Raw genomic sequence first — 20725 nt, forward strand, 5'->3', positions numbered from 1 at the left:
GGAGACAGACCTTCCCCATCGAAGGCCTGGGACAGACTGACTCTCCTCTCCCTGAGCAGCCTTCTTATAGGGCTGTCTCCAACCTGGGCCCTGATTGGCTCCCAGTAAGCCCTTCTCCAATTGGTTCCCTGTCTGCGCAGGCCCACTGGCCTGCCGCAGCCCATACTCTCAGGAGTGGGGCAGTCGCCCCACTACACTGGGTAAGTAGCATGGTGGTTAAGAAGCCATCAGGTAAGTTACACATCTGCGTAGACACAGCCATTGAATGGATTTTGAAAAGATACAGTTATCCACTGTGCACAATTGATAGCATTTTGACAGAACTTTCCAAAGCCAGAGTCTTTGGGTCTGTGATGTGAGGAATGGGTTTTGGCATATACAAGTGGATAAAGAATCCAGCATACTGACAACCTTTGCAACAACATTTGCTCATTACAGATGGCTGCCCAGCAGCAAAAGTGTTTCAGGAAAGACTCACCCAAGCACCGAAGTACTGCCTGTGCTGAAAATAGTTGCATATGATATCCCTCACTGAAGGTGAAGGGAGCAATGATACAGAATCAGAACAAGACTATGGCACAAAACTACAAGCTTTTGTGCCGCAATGCAAGGACAAAAACAACTTCAGCCCAGAAAAAATGCAACTCAAACAGCATGAGGTGACATACATTGAACATCTGCTCACAGCAGATGAGCTGAAAGTAGATCCCAACAAGATGAAGGCAGTCAGATATGCCGGCTCCAGTATATGTGAAAAGGGGTACAGCACTTTACAGGAATGATAAAATTTCTGTCCAAGTTCTGTCACACCTGTCTGCAGTAGCATTATCCATACATCAGCTCGCAGATGTTGACTGGGACTGGGCAGGTCCCCAACAGCCCCAAATGATAACAGATGCCCCTATACTGAAATACTGCCTGCCAGGAGAGCCACTGACACTCCAGTGTGATGCATTAGACAAAGGACCAGTATAACTCTTTTGCAGGAGCAGTTGGCCACTTATGCCGGCAGAGCCCTGTCAGGGGTTGAATGATGGAACTATGGTATTTGGAGAGGAGCGATTCTATCAGAACGTCTATGATTATCCAGTACCAGTACAATCAGACCACAAACCCCAGGAGACAATCATGGCAAAGCCCCTTCTGCGTGCTCTAGAGATTGCAGCACATGTTGCTACACCTCCAGCACTACCAGGTGAAGCGCCGATATTGTCCAGGATGATTGCTGGTAGTAGTTGACACCCTGAGCAGGCCATATATATTCAGCATCCATGAGTTGTGGGAAGGAGATCAGGACATGGAATCCATTGAGGTGCTGCACTATTTCCCAGTTTCAACAGTGAAGCTGATGAAAGTGAAAGAAGTTATGGAAAGGGACATCTCACTATTAGTCAAAACAGTGATACTAGAAGTGTGGCCAGCAGACGAAAGCCACATACCAGTAGGTGCAGAACCATATTTTCAAACTAAAGATGAGCTGCGTGTGCAGAATGGAACCATATTTTGAGGACAGAGAGCTGTTGTCCCAGACTCATTATATAAGGAGATAATGCAAAAAATACATGCCTTGCCCGTGGGCATTGACAGCAGCCTTATATGGGCTCAAGAGTATGTTTACAGGCCAGGAATGAATACACAGCTCCACTTCATTATAGAAGGGTGTGAACCTGCCAGTTGTGTGATAGCCACCAGCAGAGAGACTTACTACATGAGCTTTCCATTTGACCATGGGAAAAAGTGAGAATGGATTTATTTACCTTGATTACAATGGACTATTATTCAAAATTTTGGAAGGCTGATGCCCTACCTGATACAGGAAGCAAGTCTGTGTTTGGGAAACTGAAGGCTCACAGAGAGATGGCATTCTGGGCACAGTACTCACCCACAACAGACCCCAATTTGCCTTGGAAGAATTCAAGGAACTTGCATGAAAATGGGAGTTTGACAACCACATCTCTTCCCCAGCATATTCACAGAGTAATGGCAAGGTGGAATCAGCTGTGAAAGCTGCTAAGAGTGTTACACAAGGCTGTTTCTTCTGCTTCATATCCCTTGCAAGCATCTTTGACACATAGGAATACCCCTTTACAGGAGTTCCAAAACAGTCCAATGCTGGGACAAAGCCCCAAAACCCTGCTATGAATGAGGAGGCCTGTTGCAGCCAGAAGAATGGTGATAACACTGAGAGGACAGAGAACAATCAGAAGAATCAGGTGCTAAAGTACAACAGGTTAGCCAATGACCTACCAGTAAGGCTAAGATTTTTGTCACGGATATTTTTAGTAAAAGTCATGGACAGGTCACAGGGAATCATGAAATATTCATGGAATCCCATGACCTGTCCCTAATTTTTACTAAAAATATCCATGATAAAATGAGAAGCCTGGACAGCTGCCGGTGGGCTGGGAGCTCCCCCTCTCCCCCTCTGCTGCTGGCTCCCCTCTGGGCGGTTCCTCCTGCCCCCCCACAGAGGTGCAGAGCTGCAGGGGTCCCCTCTGCTCCCACACAGCAGCCAGGAGCTCTGGGGGTCCCCCCTGCCAGAAAGCAGCAGCACTGGGTTCCCCCTGCACCAGTCAGGAGCTCCAGGGGTTCCCCCTACCTGGAGCAACACCGGGGAACCTTGCAGCTCCCAGCCGGGGCTGGTTGAAGTCACGGAGGTCTTTGGAAGTCATGGAATCCATGACCTCAGTGACTAAATCGCAGCCTTATCTACTGGCCACACAGACAGGAATTCCTGTGAGGATCCAGCCATTGAAAAAACACCAGGAGGAGTGACGTGAACTAAGGGAATCCTGAGGGGTACAATGGTACCCAGGTCTTACAGGGTGACTGTACAAGAGGGATAAGTGATCTAAGGAACAGAAGACACTTACAAACCAGCAGACAACACCCAGAAAAAGCCTACAGAGATCACCACAGAACAGAGACAGAGAATCAGCTGGAGGCCACCTCCACAAAGAGGGAGGAGATTCCACCAAGAATTTGCTAGACTGGGGGAGGTTACTCCTAGTTTGGTCTCCTCAACAGGAAACCAGACTATCTGAAAGACTTTAACCTGCTCTGTTTGTGGTAAAGACTAGACTCCCGCTCAGCTCTGTGCTAGCAGTCTTTGGCCAAAGGGACGAGGTGGGATCTGGGCATCAATTATTTGTTTTAATGTTGATATTAAACTGTCTAAACTAGGGAAGATGTATCATGAGTGGAACTGGAGTCAGAAGGCCCATGTTCCCTGAAGGGACGGTTATTGAGGGGACACTAATGGAACAGGGAATGCAAGGAGTTAGGCTGGATTTAACTCAATACCATGATTAGAAAACCCTGTGGGATATAATAAAGTTCCATGTATTCAACTTAACCTGCATTCTGCTTCACTCTTTACTACGGAAAGAGAGAGGACCAAATTAAGGTAACCTTAGTTCTAGCACTTCCTATCTTGAGTGCCTCTCTTTGCAACCTAAATGTTTTAATTTAGGGTTTATTTATTTAGTTTCCTAATATTTAAAAAACACTAAAATAGGAATTCCATTGCCTGGAATCCGAACCTGGGTCACTAACTCTGTTTGGATCTTTACCTCCACAGCACCGACCTCTGCCACGTGTGCTAACATAGTAATTGGGAACAGTAGTAGGTTGACTGCAGGGTAGATCAGACACTAAAGCTGGCTGGGAACTCTTCAGCTTTTTTTCATTAGAAAATATTGATTTGTCAAAACAAACTTTTTTCAGACACTTACATTTGGACAAAATGTGTGTCAGGAAGGCTTCTCTGGTCCAAGATGGCATTTCAGAGAAAGAGACACCCCCACCCTTACAGAGCAGGGACTTGAACCCAGGTGAATGCCCTAGCCACTGGGCTATTGGCTCTTCTTGGAGGCTGTGTCTGTGAGACCAGACATTCCAACTTGGACCTGAGAAGTATTCCTGTTGAAACAGATTATTTATGTGAAAAGTTTCAGTTTAGACAAATCAGTCTAGTTTAATTTTTCATTGAAAAGAAAAGTGTCAAAAACTCAAGGGTTTTTCACAAAACTGCATTTTTGTTTTCTGGTCAGCCCTAACACACACCACCAGGGGGTTTCATGGTTATTTGCTGACACAGCAGAGGAATGTATCAACTCTGGACATTGGGTGAAATTCCAGGTTTTGGTAGGGAGTGTGCTCTAGGTGTTAGAATTTGTGCTTCTGTTTTTCCCTTTTCCTGTCTCCTAGCCACCCTCACACTCCTTGTCTTTCCTCTCTCTCCTTCCTCCTCTCCACCCTCACCCGGCAGCATAAAGTACAGGAGAGTCTGCCTTAGGGTGACCAAAGAGCAAGTGTGAAAAATCGGGATGGAGATGGGGGTGGGGGGTAATAGGCGTCTATATAAGAAAAAGTTCCAAATATTGGGACTGTCCCTATAAAATCAGGACATCTGGTCACCCTAGTCTACCTGCTCTCAGTTGCTGTGGCTAGCACCACAGCACCCTGTGGTAGGTAGGAAGATCAATTTCAGGGAAAGTTTGCTCAACCCACACTTTTAAGCAGATAGAATCTCCTTGGCAACTAATTTTTTTTAAACTCTCTAACAAGCCTCTACTGCCCATGTATGAATGGAATTCTTTCAAGGGCTTCTAACTTGGCCAAATTTGGGCAGATTTTCATGGGAAATGAAAAGATACATCCCTGACACCCTCCCCATCACCACATTTTGAGTTCTTGTTCCAGTGCATGGAGTTTCTAGATCCTGTCCAAAGAAATGGTTGTGTAAGAATTTCACCTGGGCATAACACTTTCTCTAGTCTCATCCTCTGAAATGGCTGAACCATTTTAGCAGAAACTTTCCAAAAACATTCAGCCTGAGGCAGACACCTAGCATGGGAAACTTCAGCCTGAATAGGTTTCAGAGTAGCAAAGTCTGTATCCGCAAAAAGAACAGGAGTACTTGTGGCACCTTAGAGACTAACAAATTTATTAGAGCATAAGCTTTCATGGGCTACAGCCCACTTCAGTTAGTCTGGAAAATGTATAAATAGGAGGGGAGGGATAGCTCAGTGGTTTGAGCATTGGTTGCTAAACCCAGGGTTATGAGTTCAGTCCTTGAGGGGGCCATTTAGGGATCTGGGGTAAAATCAGTACTTGGTCCTGCTAGTGAAGGCAGGGGGCTGGACTCAATGACCTTTCAAGGTCCCTTCCAGTTCTATGAGATAGGTATATCTCCATATATTATATTATGACCATAATGGGGTCTTATCATGGGAACTGTTAAGTAAACATAACTATAGTTATGATACCAGCTCCACCTATAGTAAGACTTTCAGCTGTCCAGCATCTTTCTTGGCATTAGATATTTGATCTCAATGTTAAACAGCAAGTTGTTTTGTAATCTCCATAATAATTTATGCTTTCGATCTGAAAGTCCTGGTTTCCTTAGCTCTAGCAATAGAGTCTCCTTTTTAAATCCAGAGGTCTGAGGTTTGATCCCAGCTGCAGATGACCTACTCGGGGTCATCTCATTACTCTTTTATGGTTATCACAGTGACTGGAGTCTCATATTGTACGGGAGAGGATACAATTGATTTCTGCCTCCAAACTGCTGTACAATAGGATGAAGTTGATAAATGGCAGCAGCCCTCTTGTAGTAAGCACAAAGCAATGGTTTACTATAAGCCAGATTCAAACTTAATTTAAGTTACTGTTATTGCTAGTCAAAGAATAAAGTCATGTGACAAATGTTAACTAAGCATCTGAAAATCCTTTGCACAAATTCCTAGCAGTGTCTCTCTAAGGCTTCAGTGTAAAGAATATGTTGTCCTTCAATGTTGTTGACCTTCAGACCAGCCATCCTAAATTTTAATCATCCAAAGTACTTGGCAGACTCCAGCTATGTCACCTAAACTATATTTCTATCATACATGTTTCCAGGATTTCAGACAGGTCTTTTTATGTTTCCATACGTATCTTCCCTCCTCAGCTCACTGTTAAAAACAAGAAAACCCTTTGTAAGTTTAACATTCTCTACCTCCTACCAAAAATCCTTTTAATTAACATGCATAGAAGTCAGGATGAATTCTGAAAGGTATTTATCTGCCAAGAGCTAAGTTCAGGGTAGTGCGTTTCTGCTACAACTGTTGACCATTAGAAATGAATGATTTGGGGTGGGAGGTGGGAATAATAAATTTGCTGAAAAATACATTTTTCTGGAGCACCAAAGGAATTTTTCAAATGGATATGGCTGAAAAATGATTCTTTTTAAGTCAAAATAGTTTTAACTTGCTAAAATGGTCAGTTTAAAAATTTAGTTAAATTAAAAAATTTTTTTTGAAAGATACCCAAAATGAAATGAAATGAAAAACTGAATTTTCTTTTTGGGTTGAGCAAAATGTTTCATTCAACCCCCAACTATTTGTTTTCATATTAGTGAGAAAAATAAATATATATTTGGTTTAACTGAACTGATTTTGGGGGGCTGGGGGCACTCTGGCTCTGAACTGAAAAAAAAATCAGTTATTCACTCAGCTTTTGATAAACACATCTCATAGCAAGTGTAGCAAATGGGGATCTTTATACTGCCTAAGAATTTGAAGTCAATTGCATTAAACAGCATTATGAGCTGCATCCAGTGTTCAATAGTCAGTGTTTCTCCTCCCCAGGCTAGGCTGTCACTGGCACACAAACCTTTAGCATTGGCCGGTAAGCAAAGGAGAAACTGGTTTTTTCCATTTGTCTTAAAATGACTAGCTCTTAAGTCCTAAACATTCTGGTAAAACATTTGAATTTTTACTTTGAAAGAACTTTTACATTGTTGCAAATAGAACAATGCTTTAACATCTTGGGCATATCTAGACCCAAAACAACGTACGTGGCAGTAGAGTCACAGCTTTACAGGGTTGGCCAGACCACAAGGTGCGAGAGCCTTGTACAACCCTGATTTTTTCTGAACCATGTGGTTAACCCTGAATGATGGGTATGTGCACTTCATTCAGGGCTGGTGCACTCTATTAGGCAACCTAGGCGGTCACCTAGGGTGCTAGTATTTGGGGGTGGCATTTCGTGTTCTTCGGCAGCAACTGGAGCTTTGGCCGCCCCGGTAGTCATTGGCATTTAGGCGGAGGGAGCTGGGGTAGGAGGCGGCACGCAGGGGAACTCCCCGCCCCAGCTCACCTCTGCTCCGCCTCCTCCCCTGAGCACACCGCCCCGCTCTGCTTCTCTCCCTCCCAGGCTTGCGGCGCGAGAAGTGGAGTGGCAACGGCGTGCTCGGGGAAGAGGCGGAGCAGAGGTAAGCTGGGGCGGGGAGCTGCCGCACGGCTCCCCGGGTGCAGCTGCTGTGGGGGGGCACCTCAGGGCAGAGGGGGGGAGTTGCTGCAGTGTGGGGCGCCTCAGGGCGGGGGGGGGCGCGAGCTGTCACGGGGCTTGGGGAAGGGGCGGAGGGGGGCTTGCATGCAAGGTGGAAGTTTCACCTAGGGCACGAAACATCTTTGCACCCGCCCTGACATAATTTGTGCTGATTGAATCTCAGTCACATGGAACATAAAGCTCTATTCTAGGCTGAAAAGGGAGTCTTATTCACAAAGGCATCAATGAGTCTGAATCAGACTCGCTCAATTTACAAGTAAAAATGTTTCAGTTAGTTTGATTTCCAGAGGAGTTTGCACTGTGCTCTATTCCCCCCCTGCTCATGTACAATTACCCATATCCCTGACACCTGGATGAGAAGTATTTTAGTTCCATAGCTACATTATATCTTGTCACATCCTTGGTAAATCTTTGCCTGGTGGACGCTCATTAGGCTGCTGTGTTTGGGTCCTACCACATTGGACCCATGCACTTTTAGGCTTCCTGAGACTGAGCAGAGTCCAGGAACTGCCTGTGATGTTGGGTTTCTAGGCACACACTCAGGGGACAGATCCTCCATCTAGCACCCTTTCACAGAGTTGAGGCCCACAGTTCTGCTGCCTAGGCCCGGAGACTGGGATTCCCCAGCAGCATAAGTATACCCTTCCCTAGTGCTCCAAGGTTTTGGGTTTACCAGTTACCTTTCCAGGAATATGTGATAGTTGAAACATATAACACACAGACTTTGTAAAGGCCCTATCACAATTAGCACAATAAATATATAGATCTAGACAAAACACCTGTATGCATTTATCTCAATTTCCTCACCACCCTTCAGCATTTTTTGGGCTCAGGTCAGTGTCTTTTAAAGAGTCCAGCATCTTTCCTCTCACCCTTTCCTCCTGCATATAGCTTCTCCTTTGGAACACGGACTCTCCTCTCACTCCTGTAAGCCAGCTTTCTGCTTCTGTTCTCCCTCTTTCTAAAATAGCTAGTGGGAGACCCCTTTCTTCTCTTATAACCTCCAGTCCCTTTGTCAGGTGACCTGCTGATCAGCCTTTTCAGATGGTCAGTCCCCATCAGGCAATTTGTTGCTTAGTTATCAGCACACCTGGGCTGACTAGTTTTTCTGGATGGAAGCCAACTCTTTGTCTAAGGAGGATTCTACGTGAATAAAGGATCATCAAGGTTTAGCAACCCTCATTGTTAGTCCTGTGTCACTAGCTCTTGGAATTTCAGTCTAACATGGAATTTAGAAGACAAGAGAGAAGGCAGACAAGCTCATTATTCAAAATGGAGTTTATAGACTGATAAAGTTATATATGCAGAGTTCAGAATCCTCAACAGGAATTCATAAGCTGTATATAGATTTCCCAAATCATGATACACCTTAATAAACTACATCTATAATACATTTCAGATGGGTTACAGTCATGGATAGCAGATATTTTCTCCTCGCTCCCATGGAAAAGAAAAGACTTTTTATTTTGAAGGGGGGAAACTATCAAATTGTCATTACCAATAGCTGCCTTCATTTCATTTATAATACTTTAATTTAGGGAGAAAATATTGAATGAACAGGGACAAAAATAATATTTGATCTATAATTATAGACTACTGACATATTTTACCATTTGCACACAAAAGTGTGTCTTGATAGCCTATAATAATGGTTTGAATGTGGCTCTGCTGGAATTTGTTTTGTCACTATCCTTTCCCTGCAGGTTTCTGCCACGGCTTCTGACTAGCAGCAGAATTCAGTAACATTATACTGAAGGGTAAGATGTTCCACTGGAACATCAACATATCAATGTAGCTACCTGGTGCTGCATTGCAGCCAGAAATAGATGTACATTTTCCCCACTCCTACCTGCCAGTGAATTAGGAAGGACTCAAGTGGTTATTTGGTTCCTATTTAAATATTCTAAGAATGTGGGTAACTTAACCAGAGCTACATATTCAGGTAACACTGCATCTTATGAATGTGCAATTTTGTTTTCTGAGTTGATATTTTTTGGATGGAACTATGTGTCTTCTGTGTTTGTAAATGTCCTGGGGTATTATACACAAATGCTTTCCAAAAATGTTCTTAAAATTCCCATTTCCACTACACTCTTGTGCATGGTATTTGTGCAAAACTGATTGTAACTTAGCTGGATGCCTCTCCCTCCCTGAGCCAAGCGGGCTGTGGCATAAATTATTAAACATACCTCATAGAATATTAAAGACATCAAATCACTTCAGTAGTTTAAGTACAAACAATTTTTAGACTATCTCAGGAGACTCACAAATTATTTAAATGAGCTATTCTTAATAAGAGGTTGGAGGGATAAACTGCTATAAACATGAGAGAATGTCAAATGTTCACAGAAATTAATTGCAATAACTTTCTGCATAAAGTAGTGATTCAAGTGCTTCAGCTATCTTAAAATGTGATTAACTCCCACAGAAATCCCATGCCAGGGTTAGACTGGGGGTAGAAAGGAGACTGTGCTCTACCAAAGCTTCTGCCATGATCCCAGCTTTATTTTGAAATGATTGTCAAGAAATAGTAAATGTTACCATAGTTAGCACCCTGTGGAAATGAATGTGAGAAGGTTCCACCTCTTAAAGGGACTGATCTAATTTTGCTTAGGGCCTCCCATGCTCAGAGTATTTCATAATCATAAGGGGTAGAAACTATTTTTTTAAAAAGCTTAACCTATGCTGAAACTGCTGGGGCCACCAGAGAAGTACCGATAAAGTATTAATGAAGTAATAAATTGCTGATAAAGCTCAAAACTTGTTCATGTCTACTGCTACTCATGAAAGACCATGTTACTGTAAGCTACCATTTACCTAGGAAACAAACAGGTGTGGATGCCAGAACTATTACACACACTTTTTTCTTAAAATGTTTATCTAAATAAAGGAAAGTAACAAACAGTGCAGATGATGAATAAACCTCCAGAGTAACAAGTTCCCATACCCTATGCTACTCTGTCTTAAAATGTGTTAGTCAGAATGTGTGTGAGAAAGATAAAGACATAATAAATACCTCAAGCAGATTCTACTGGGGATGAGCAAATAATAATGAAAAAAAAAAATCAAAACCCAAATCCCCAGATGGGTCCATTTCAAATCCTGAAAAGTCAATAAAACCAACAGTTTTCACAGAACTGTTTCCATTTTGGGGCCAGTTCTGTTTTTAAATAACTTCTAATGACAATAGTCTTTATCTGATTTCTTAAGAATAGAATAATTGACCTTGGGAGTGTGCCATTCATTTTTGATTTAAGACACATGAGCACATAATTTCTAACACAAAGATTGTTGCTTAATTGGAAAATTAGCACACTAAGGAGTGAGCATTCTTTTGGACTAAGCATAAGTATGTCCAAATATGGTTTAATGATATTAGACACAAAGCACCATAGTTGCTAATTAGTCAATGTTGTGTTCTAATTGGCATACTAGACTCAAGATATTTAGCATGATTCTTCCTTAATTCACTCAGTGCCGCTGAACTGCTAAGTTTACTTATAGAGATGTCTGTTACTAATATATGACCTCTAATACTAATACATGGGGGAATAAGTCCATCAAATTGGTGTTTCAAGAACACTGACTTCTTCTTTTCTGTCTCTTGTCTATCTAAAGTGAATTTAAATCAATTATCTTTTCTTTGGCTAGCTAAGTGAATGGATTTCTTTAGGTGTCTTGCTACTATCATCCTCAGAAAATTACTAAAAGAATTACAGCTCCATGATGTTCCAGGCAATCCACCCCAGTGCTTTGCTGTTGTAGTTCCCAATGTGCATGCAGGTCACACCCTGAGTGTCTGCGTGTAGTCATAGCCCTGGTCTGGAAGCTCTGACTCCAGCAGCCTGTCAGTAAACACCAGCCACACTCTGGCTTCCATCAGCTTTGGTTACTACTTGCAAGTGACGCCCCCCTCACCACACTCCCAGTCCCAGATTTCCCCCCAAAACAGTGTGTTTTGCACTGTCCAACCCTCTCCTGGACAGTCCAGTTATGTTAGGTTCCTTGCCCCTTTAAGGGGGTCAACATACAACAGTCTGCTACCTTAAATGAAGTTGTGACAGTGTACCCCATAAGGCTTTATGGGGAGGGGGTGCTTATAAATGTATGGATGACATAACTGGAATATGTTTTGTGCTGCCTGTGCCATGTAATATATCTCCGTAAAGGTTATGGTCTACTATATCTATTCATCCAATTTGTACATATATCATTTTCTACTCGAGGTTAAGAATATGGGCTGTATGCTTGCCTGATTTCTAAGTAAGCTTTGTGAGGCATTTGGTCAGCTTCTTTAGGAAAAAGAAGAACAGGAGTACTTGTGGCACCTTAGAGACTAACAAATTTATTAGAGCATAAGCTTTCGTGGACTACAGCCCACTTCAAAAGTTTTTTTTCTCTTAATTAATTGGCCTCTCAGAGTTGGTAAGACAACTCCCACCTGTTTATGCTCTCTGTATGTGTGTATATATATCTCCTCATTATATGTTCCATTCTATATGCATCCGAAGAAGTGGGCTGTAGTCCACGAAAGCTTATGCTCTAATAAATTTGTTAGTCTCTAAGGTGCCACAAGTACTCCTGTTCTTCTTTTTGCGGATACAGACTAACACGGCTGTTACTCTGAAACTCTTCTTTAGGAAGGAATTCGCCAGGTTAAGTACCTGATCAGGAGACACTTAGGGAACAATGCATCTTGGAATGCTCCAATCCACATGAGAAGTCTTCCTGGAGACATGCAAGATGCCATGTGGACAATGGCGTCGGCCTGCAAAGACTGAGTCATGCAGGGGCATGTGACTTGTCCAGGTGACTCCAAAACTCCATTTTGGAGCTGAACTTTGCAAAGGAGGGAGGAGGGGGGTCTCCACCCACAAGAGAGAGTCTATTTAAACCCAGGGGAGACCCCTCCATTTTGTCTTCAGCTGGCTAAAGAAGGAGCCTCTCCACCCCCTCCTCCCCCCCCAGGATACTTGAAGGAGACTGAAACAAAGGACAGTAACTGCAGGGGGTGTGAGTGATTGCTGGACCCAGGCTAAAAGGAGATTAGCCTGTAAAAGGGAGCACTCTGGAACTGGTGAGGAAATTATCTGTATTCAGTTTGATTAGGCATAGATTTGCGCATTTTATTTTATTTTGCTTGGTGACTTACTTTGTTCTGTCTGTTACTACTTTAAACCACTTAAATCCTACTGTCTGTATTTAATAAAATCACTTTTTATTTAGTAATTTACTCAGAGTATGTATTATTACCTGGGGGAGCAAACAAAAACTGTGCATATCTCTCTATCAGTGTTATAGAGGGCGAACAATTTATGAGTTTGCCCTGCATAAGCTTTATGCAGGGTAAAACGGATTTATCTGGGTTTAGACCCCATTGGGAGTTGGGCATCTGAGTGCTAAAGACAAGCACACTACTGTGAGCTGTTTTCAGGTAAACTTGCAGCTTTGGGACAAGTAATTCAGACCCTGGATCTGTGTCTGGAGCCAGACGGAAGTGTCTGGCTCAGCAAGACAGGGTGCTGGAGTCCTGAGCTGGCAGGGAAAACAGAAGCAGGGGTAGTCTTTGCACATCGGGTGGCAGCTCCCAAGGGGGTTTCTGTGATCCAACCCGTCACAGAAGTTATCCGAACAAGTCACAACACTGGATTAGTTTTAATAAAAGAATAAAACAAGTTCATTTATTTACAGAGAGAGAGATTTCAAGTGAGTAAAAGTACTGAGGCATTAAAGTGAGAAATGGTTACAAGGAAAATAAAGATTAAAGTATTTCTAAACTTAACAATCTAGTCAAGTAACCACATGTTTCCAGTAACTTTGCTGACCAAACTCCTAGGATTGCTCCCAAAGTCTAATGGCTGTTTCTTATGTCTTCTGAGGAGAAGAGAGAGCTATGGATAGGGAGAGAGAACTTGGCGTGGTTTTCCCTCTCACTTTTCTAGTCAAGTCCATCTTTGAGATGCATTTTCCTGAAGGTTACCCCTCAAAGCAAAGTTTATTCAAACCGAAAAGAGGGCAACATGGTTTTTGGTAGTGAAAGAGGATGCATGGTGTTTCTTCTTACCTCTGTTTGCTGAAATGCAGATTTTCCTAGTTTCCTGTCGTCCCCCTCTCACTGTCCAAGGACTCCGTTTGCAACTTTATGTAAATTGAGGTAAACACACACTCCCTTGTTTAATGCCAGCTTGTCCAGTTCTGCCTCCTGGGGGTTATGTGGTTTTGAACATGTGCCACCAACATCATTCCGAAAGAATTAATAACTTTGCATATAACATCGCTACACACATTTCATCATGATATTATTGACCACTGAGTTAATTAGTTTTCAAAAAATACCTCACAAGGCCTATTTCATACAAAGACTATAACAATACAGTGTAGGATGTGAATATAGGGGTGCATTCAGTCACAGACTGATATTTTCAAAGCAGACTAAGGGATTTGGCCACCTAATTCCTTTTTAAAATGAATGGGAATTGGATGTCCAGATTCCGTAGGAGCTTTAAAAATCTCAGCCCAAACACGATCGAGAAGGTGCATCTTTGCCAGAGTTGAATTTTGAACTGCTCCCTAGTTTCCAGTGGTTTAATCTGTGGGGTCTTAGCTATGGCCATGGTATAGGCTTGTAACCTAAACTACTTACTGTCCACAAACATCATCTTCCACAAACCATCTGTGTGCCAAGAACCTCTCACACAGAGTAGGAGCATAGTGGTTACAGGTATCTCCTGAGTCTGGCATGTACTTTCTAGTTCAGCAAAGAGGGTCATGTGGGGTCTCTAAAAAATTCTTGTCATACTGGTCCTCATAATCGTTGTGTGATATATGTATGGATATTTGAGTTGTGTATATGTACTAAAAATATTCTTTAAAGTATCTTACCAACCACAGAGAATAACAGGTTTCTTCCAGATAGGAAGTAAGAGGTATATCTCTCTGTCAAATGTAAAGTAAGCTTTGTAAAGTTACACAATGGGGACTCATTTGCATACAAAGTCAACAGGAGAATATAAAATCAACAGGAAAAAAATGAGTGATGGGTTCTGCTGTCTCTGAGGACAGACCGTGAACTCTGGTGATAAAAGTAGAGGGCAAGGAGATACCCCTTAATCCTGCACCAAGGAAGTAAATGGACAGCGCATGTACATTCATGAAAATGGGATCCCAACCAGCCTTGGTTGCAAATGCTGCAAAGGACATTTGGGATGAGATAAGCTTCTTTAAACAAAATGATTCCCCTTTTAAAATAAAGCTTAGTCTCTAAGAATCATACTATGATTTTACTTTATATGTAACCCTTCTGTTTCCATTATCCTTACTCACTATGTCTTAACTCTTAATCTTTGATAATAAACTTATAAATATAAGTCAGTGCTGTGGTACTGTACAAGGAGCTGACCCTGAATTGGATCGTTCAAGCTGGTGTGTACATGGTTCCCCTGACGACAGCTGACCTGGTAATTCTGTGAGTGTTCAGTAGCTAAGAAACAGAATACTACAGAAGTATGCTTCAAAGGAACTTGGGGACTGAGGTGCACGTATTATTAACCTTCAAGGCAAAGTAGGGGCTGGCATAGCCACGAGGAGAGTGCTTGGGTGGCTGACAGATTAGAGGTTGGAGCTGTTCCACTTTGTGTAAATAATTATTCATTGAGCCAAAGAGAGGTTGACTAGCCCAGTGATTAGGACAGTTATGTGGGATGTGGGAGTCCCAGATTCAATAAATGAATAGAAAGTGGAACAGCTCCAAACAGGAGAGATTGAGAGAGACCTACCCCAGAAAAGCCAATAGGCCTCACCTCAAGTGAGTGCTCTAACCACTGGGTTATTCACTATTCTGGGGTTGGTCTTTGTTTTTCTCCCTCCCTGTATCTGAGAAACCTTTCCCAATGAAAGTTTCATCGAAACTAGTATGTTTCTACAAAATCTTTGGTTTCAACAAATCAGCATTTTCTGATGAAAAATCATTTAATTAGAAATCTCCCAATTAAATAATTTTTCAATAGTAGAATTAGCTTTTGCCACCATCAGAAAACTGATCCTCATACCATTTCACAACCACACGGATGTTTAAGCCTACTTTCTGTAGGTGGGTGATGGCTGCTCAGACATAATTGATCAATCCTTTAACATAAGCTGAGTTCAGCTGCACAGATATAGCGTCTACTCCCTTGCCCAACTCCATTTACGCAATGTGTAGTGACTTGACTCAATCTTAATAGATAAAAGGCACACAGACACTATCTCTCTTCTGAAATCTAATTTCTCTCCAGTCAGGAACGAGATTTTTAACCCAGCTCTGCACATCTTTGCCTGCGCAGTCTGTGCATTTCCCTGATGTAACTTTTTTTAAAAAAATAATCACCCACACCTGACACTTGACCATTATTCTGCTCTAACGAATCTGTGCATCCATCTGTTTTTTATGCTAATTCTCTCCTTTACAAGTCTGAAGTCTCCAGCCTACACTGTCCGCTGTCTTATTTCCAGAGTTTTGCAGTGTGGTTAGTTTGTCAGTTTCCCACAGAGTTAGCGGTGAGAGACATCATGGACTGAGTTTGAGGAAGTATCAGGGGTTTCCCCTAGTGGACCTCTCCCTTCCAGTGGATTGTATGTTCATGCAGTGGGAATAGTGTGACTATTTCAGATCCATTAATAGATCATCAATTTAGTCCTCAGTTTGTTTTCTGGAAGCTAGTTTTGGTGACAAATGTCAGGGGCTTTGGATGCTATGTGTGACATATGTAATGCTTTGGGAATATGAAATATTCAGTGATTATGTGGACAGATGTAACAGATGTTATATTTAAAGACTACTGTATCAAATTTATAAAAGTTATGTGCATCTTTATGGGAGTGTCAGTGGGTGAGCTAAAGCTAAACAGTGCTTCTGTAGGAGCTAAAGACAACAAGGAATAATTAATGCAAATCCCAACTATGGAAAAAATACAGGTAATACACCTGTGGAAGTTTTATGCTTAGGGAGAATATCCTATACTGGTGTGACCTGGGTCAAGAAGTCAAGCAGACAAAGGACTAGAAACTGTGTAAAGCGACTGCCCTGACCTAGGGAGGGAGGTCACTTACACTTAATGCAAGAACTGACATAAGATTGTGACCAAGTAACAGGCCCTGTAACAGAGCCTGCAGTACTATACGTCCAATCAGGGTCTCCATGTGGAAGATGGGTGATGACTTGATAAGTTAGACCTACATGTGAGCTGTTTATTATAGGTTTTCTCTGTTATGACAGAGGGGCACCCAAACCCATTTTGAATGGTGATGTGACCCAGTGTGTCAGGTCACAATGCCACTTATTCAAATTTGGCCCAGCTGCCCCACTATCATAATGGAGAGTTGGTTGGACCAATTTCTGCTGCCTTAGGCCTATGGGAGGGGAGTGGCATACTGACATTTTGCCTAGGGCAGTAGATCGTCTTGAGCAGCCACACCTCAGCCAGCACTCTCCGGACCCAGAACTGTGCAGTAGATACCCCCCCATTCTGGGGAAACTAGCAGTCACGTGGGGCCTACCCCTCTCTCCCGTCCTCCCTCACCACATGGTCTTAGGGGGGGGGAAATGCAGAGAGGAGCTAGGCAGAGACTCCAGCAGGTAGTGGCAGCTGCACAAGCAGCCAAAGCAGGAACCTTTGGACGTTCAGAGCACTTCAGTTTTGACTGGGCATTCTCTGCCCTTCACTGGTTGGCTGTTTACTCCAACTCTCCCCCCTGTCCCCGCAAAGCCTCTTCATCTCAGCTTCACTCCCCACCTGCCCCTCTTCTCCCCTACCAGCCCCTCAGCTCCCTTCCCTTCAGCATCCCCCCCTCTCCCATTACTTTTCTTTCCATTTAGCTGATCTCTCCTCCCCCCTCCCCCAATGGTGGAACTAATAGGACACTTGGCATCACATTGTTCACTCTGCTTGTCTGTTTTATCCCTTCCCCCACCCTGTCTCTCTCTGGTTGAGTTAGATTGTAAGCTCTTCAGGGCAGAGACCATCTGCAACTCCGTGTTCGTACAGCACCTAGCACAATGGGGGCCCATTCATGGTTGGTCCTTAGGCACTACCGCAATAAACAAACGTTAAAGATGTACATCTTCAAAGGGCAATTACAGGTAATAACTTGTTATAAGAGATGGGTGCTCTGGAAGGTTTTGTTCTGTAGAATCATGTTGCGTATTGACATACAAAAAGTAGGAGAGGGATGAAAAATTGGAAGTATTAAAGCACATAACAATATTTCTTACCCTTGATTCACAGATACCCACCTCATTTTGCAATCTGCTCATGCAGCCCTTTTAAAAGTTGAATCAAGTTAAATTTAAGCAATTTAGCTTATAAATTACCTCTGTCATGAAGCATAGCATTTATTGAGTTTTTAAAAGGTTATGTCAGTCTTCTTGTCCCACAGCAGTGACTCAGCAGCACCTCACATGGTGGAGAGGATATGTTGTTTCTACAGTTGCTTAATCCCCACGTTGAGATAGAGGCAGAGTTTGTGGCCCTCTGGATAAGAGAGTTAGGGAAAAAATGGAGGTTTAAAGTAAAAAATGGTTTTAAAGGAAGGATGAAGCAAGTGACATGCCACTTGCTATCCTAGGGCAAATTTCAGGATGTCTAAAGGCAACTGGTAATCCAGTCTCCCTAGCCAGTGACGCAAATCTCAAAAACACAAGTTACTTTATTTACTATTCTATTTGATTTGGGGGTTTTGCTTTGTCTCATCACATTCTTCTGTCAAGAGCAATAGTTCTTCCTTTTATCTAAAGCTGCATAAGCTCCCTAAATTTAGGGCCAGGAGGATTCCACATCTGACCCTCCAAAACAGAGAGACTAGTCCAGGTCTGAACCTTTGCGCCTGCATGTGTGTGTCTGTCTTCCTGTATATCATATATTTGTCATAACTGATTGGGGGAGGAGGGGAAACGCATTTAATCTATGTATCAGTTATAAAATTCACTTTTATATGAAAAACTAAACCTACAGTTCTTGAGTCTCACTGCAACAAATTACTGTCTGAATCGCAAACTGGTTTATAGCCCTAGTTGTTTAAATTACACTGCTAACAACTTAATTCAGTAAGTTCACTGAAACATGCTAAAAACATTTCACTTTCAGGATTGTGCACAGAAGTATGTTGTGAAGAATTATTTCTACTACTACCTGTTCAAGTTTTCATCTGCCTTGGGTGAAGAGATTTTTTACATCACATTCCTTCCATTCACCTACTGGAACATCAATCACGATGTGTCGAGGAGGCTGATAATGATGTGGTGTGTAAGTATGGGTGTGATTATTAAAACATTTATTAATTCCATTACTGTAACACCATAATAATCAACTTCTTCTGGCTTTTGATTGTCTTGTTTTTATCAAAAACTAAAGTAAGATTAATTGTGCTTCCAGAAGCACAAGTGTAATTTTTCAAACTAATTTTACAAAGGGATTTTATTTACACTGTTTCAAAGACATATAATGAACCTTGTATCACTCCTTTTTGGAAGTATAGTTGCACTTGGAACTGGGAAGAGAGGTGACCACAAGTTATGAATAAAACATTGAGTGCATCCACTCTCCCTACCTCCAAAGTGGCAAAGAGAGGTCTAAAATATTTGGCTATTTCTCTCTACCCCAAGCTCCCACTATGCTATTGATGTTAATTTAAAACTTGAAATTATCATTTGGATTTCATTTTAATATTGCTTTTTTTAATTTGTTCTGATTCTAGCTATAGATAATGCCGTATCTGATGTCTCAATTTTAAGTTAGTGGTCACCACAGTCACCAACAGCCCATTGCAAATTATTTGTGTTTTGGCCAGAGTGACAGCGATAAATACTTCTGTGCTCATATATGGCTGCAAATTTTAATCAAAGACCACAAAGAGTGAAGACCTACTTATTGCCCTGTTCTATTTGCTGTTCCAGCACTCTAGAAGTGGGGTTCTAGAAGTAAAAGTGTCTGTACAAATAGCATTTTGGAGCTCCAGGTCTATTTTCACTCAGTGATTCTGTGTCTCGGGTACTCCGTCAACAAGCAAAAACCTGGTGGTGTTTTCAAATTGCCAGTCCATCAAACTAAGCCTGGGATCTGAGAGTCAAGATGGGTTCTTTCCTTCTTATGCATCATCACCAATCATAAGGATTCTTGAGGCCAAATGAGTTTTTTTTTTTTTATTATATCCATGCAGTCACATTGCCATCAGTAGCTTTGCACAGGTATAAATTACTTACCCTAATGGAGACCAGGTAAGCAATTCTACTGATGCACAGGAGGGGAAGGATTCCAGTTCATACCTGTTTTAACATGTTTTAGTCACTATAGTAAATCAGATTGACTGAGTGCACTCAGGGAGCAGAGCTGTTGAGTAAGGAGATGTTTTTACAGACCTACTTAAAGTAGAATTGCACTTTCCAATGCTACCCTCCCTTTTAAAACCTCTTATACTTTAGTGTAGTGAACTGACTTGGTATAGGTGTAGTTGTGACCTCTGCTGGAACAAGCAGACTGGGGCGACAGTTCTCTCAAGAGAGCCAGCTGAAGAAACAATTCTGAGAAACATTTCTAGTTGGTACTGCATGTGTCATGTAGGTGGTCAAATACCATGGTATGTAAAACAGAATAAGTCATTACAATAAGTTTATGAAGCAAAGGTAGTGGGAAGTTTGAGAGAGGTAGGTATCATCATGGGGGAGAAATATCACCATCTTTGAAGATTCCAACACCCAGTTATTAAAGGTATTACATTTTTAATTAGTTTATTTTCCCCCCCATTCGATAACCAACTTGCTTCCTTTTTACAGGCTCTCCAGCAGGGCTAGCTAGAAAACATTCCTTTTTCAGTATGACAGATTAGTCTAAGAACCTTCAGTTCGTACAGCAGTATTTTCTCTTGGTTACCCTTATTTCTTTCACTTAACCTTCTTCATATCCAACAACTCATGCTAGAAGAATCCAGTGTGCAGGCATGAGAAATGAGAATCTACAGCCTGGATTTGAATAAAGAAATATCCATAATCTCATTTCAGACAAAGAATAAGGGCCCTGATTCTGTGTCCATTGAAGTCAGTGGTAAAGAGTTAAGTGACTAGTGGTGCAGGGTCAGTATAGGATCATACCCCAAATGAGCAGGCTTTAACGCCATTTTCAGTCTGATAGATTCTGAAGATGTTTGCACCACTGTGTTTTTCAATTGCAGGCTAGTGCTAACAAGAGTTAATACAAGAATAACAACGTGCCTGGTTACCCATTAATAACTGCAGTTTTGTTGATATTGTTAATTCTGTTTTTGTAATACTATAATCCTATTTGTACAGCAGTAATCTGATCAGGGTGGAGGGAGGGAGGGCATATTTTCATTTTAAACACGAAAGTAGAGCATTTAAGAAATT

The 20725-nt window shown here is 42.1% G+C and overlaps 1 protein-coding gene across 4 annotated transcripts in view; it reads left to right on the forward strand.

Annotated features, from left to right (window-relative positions):
- Window positions 1-20725, forward strand: part of SGPP2 (sphingosine-1-phosphate phosphatase 2) — a 78258-nt gene that overhangs the window by 12010 nt on the left and 45523 nt on the right. For 2 of the 4 annotated variants that reach the window (XM_054039430.1, XM_054039432.1), the window contains one exon: window positions 18453-18611. The exons of 1 other annotated variant lie outside the window; for it this stretch is intronic. In XM_054039430.1, the coding sequence (XP_053895405.1) occupies window positions 18453-18611 (159 nt within the window). Of the gene's footprint in view, window positions 1-18452; window positions 18612-20725 lie in introns of those variants that run through there. One more of the 4 variants, XM_054039433.1, reaches the window with a different exon arrangement.

Source organism: Malaclemys terrapin, chromosome 9 (genome assembly GCF_027887155.1).
Source record: "Malaclemys terrapin pileata isolate rMalTer1 chromosome 9, rMalTer1.hap1, whole genome shotgun sequence".
In the NCBI taxonomy this organism is placed as follows: domain Eukaryota; kingdom Metazoa; phylum Chordata; order Testudines; family Emydidae; genus Malaclemys; species Malaclemys terrapin.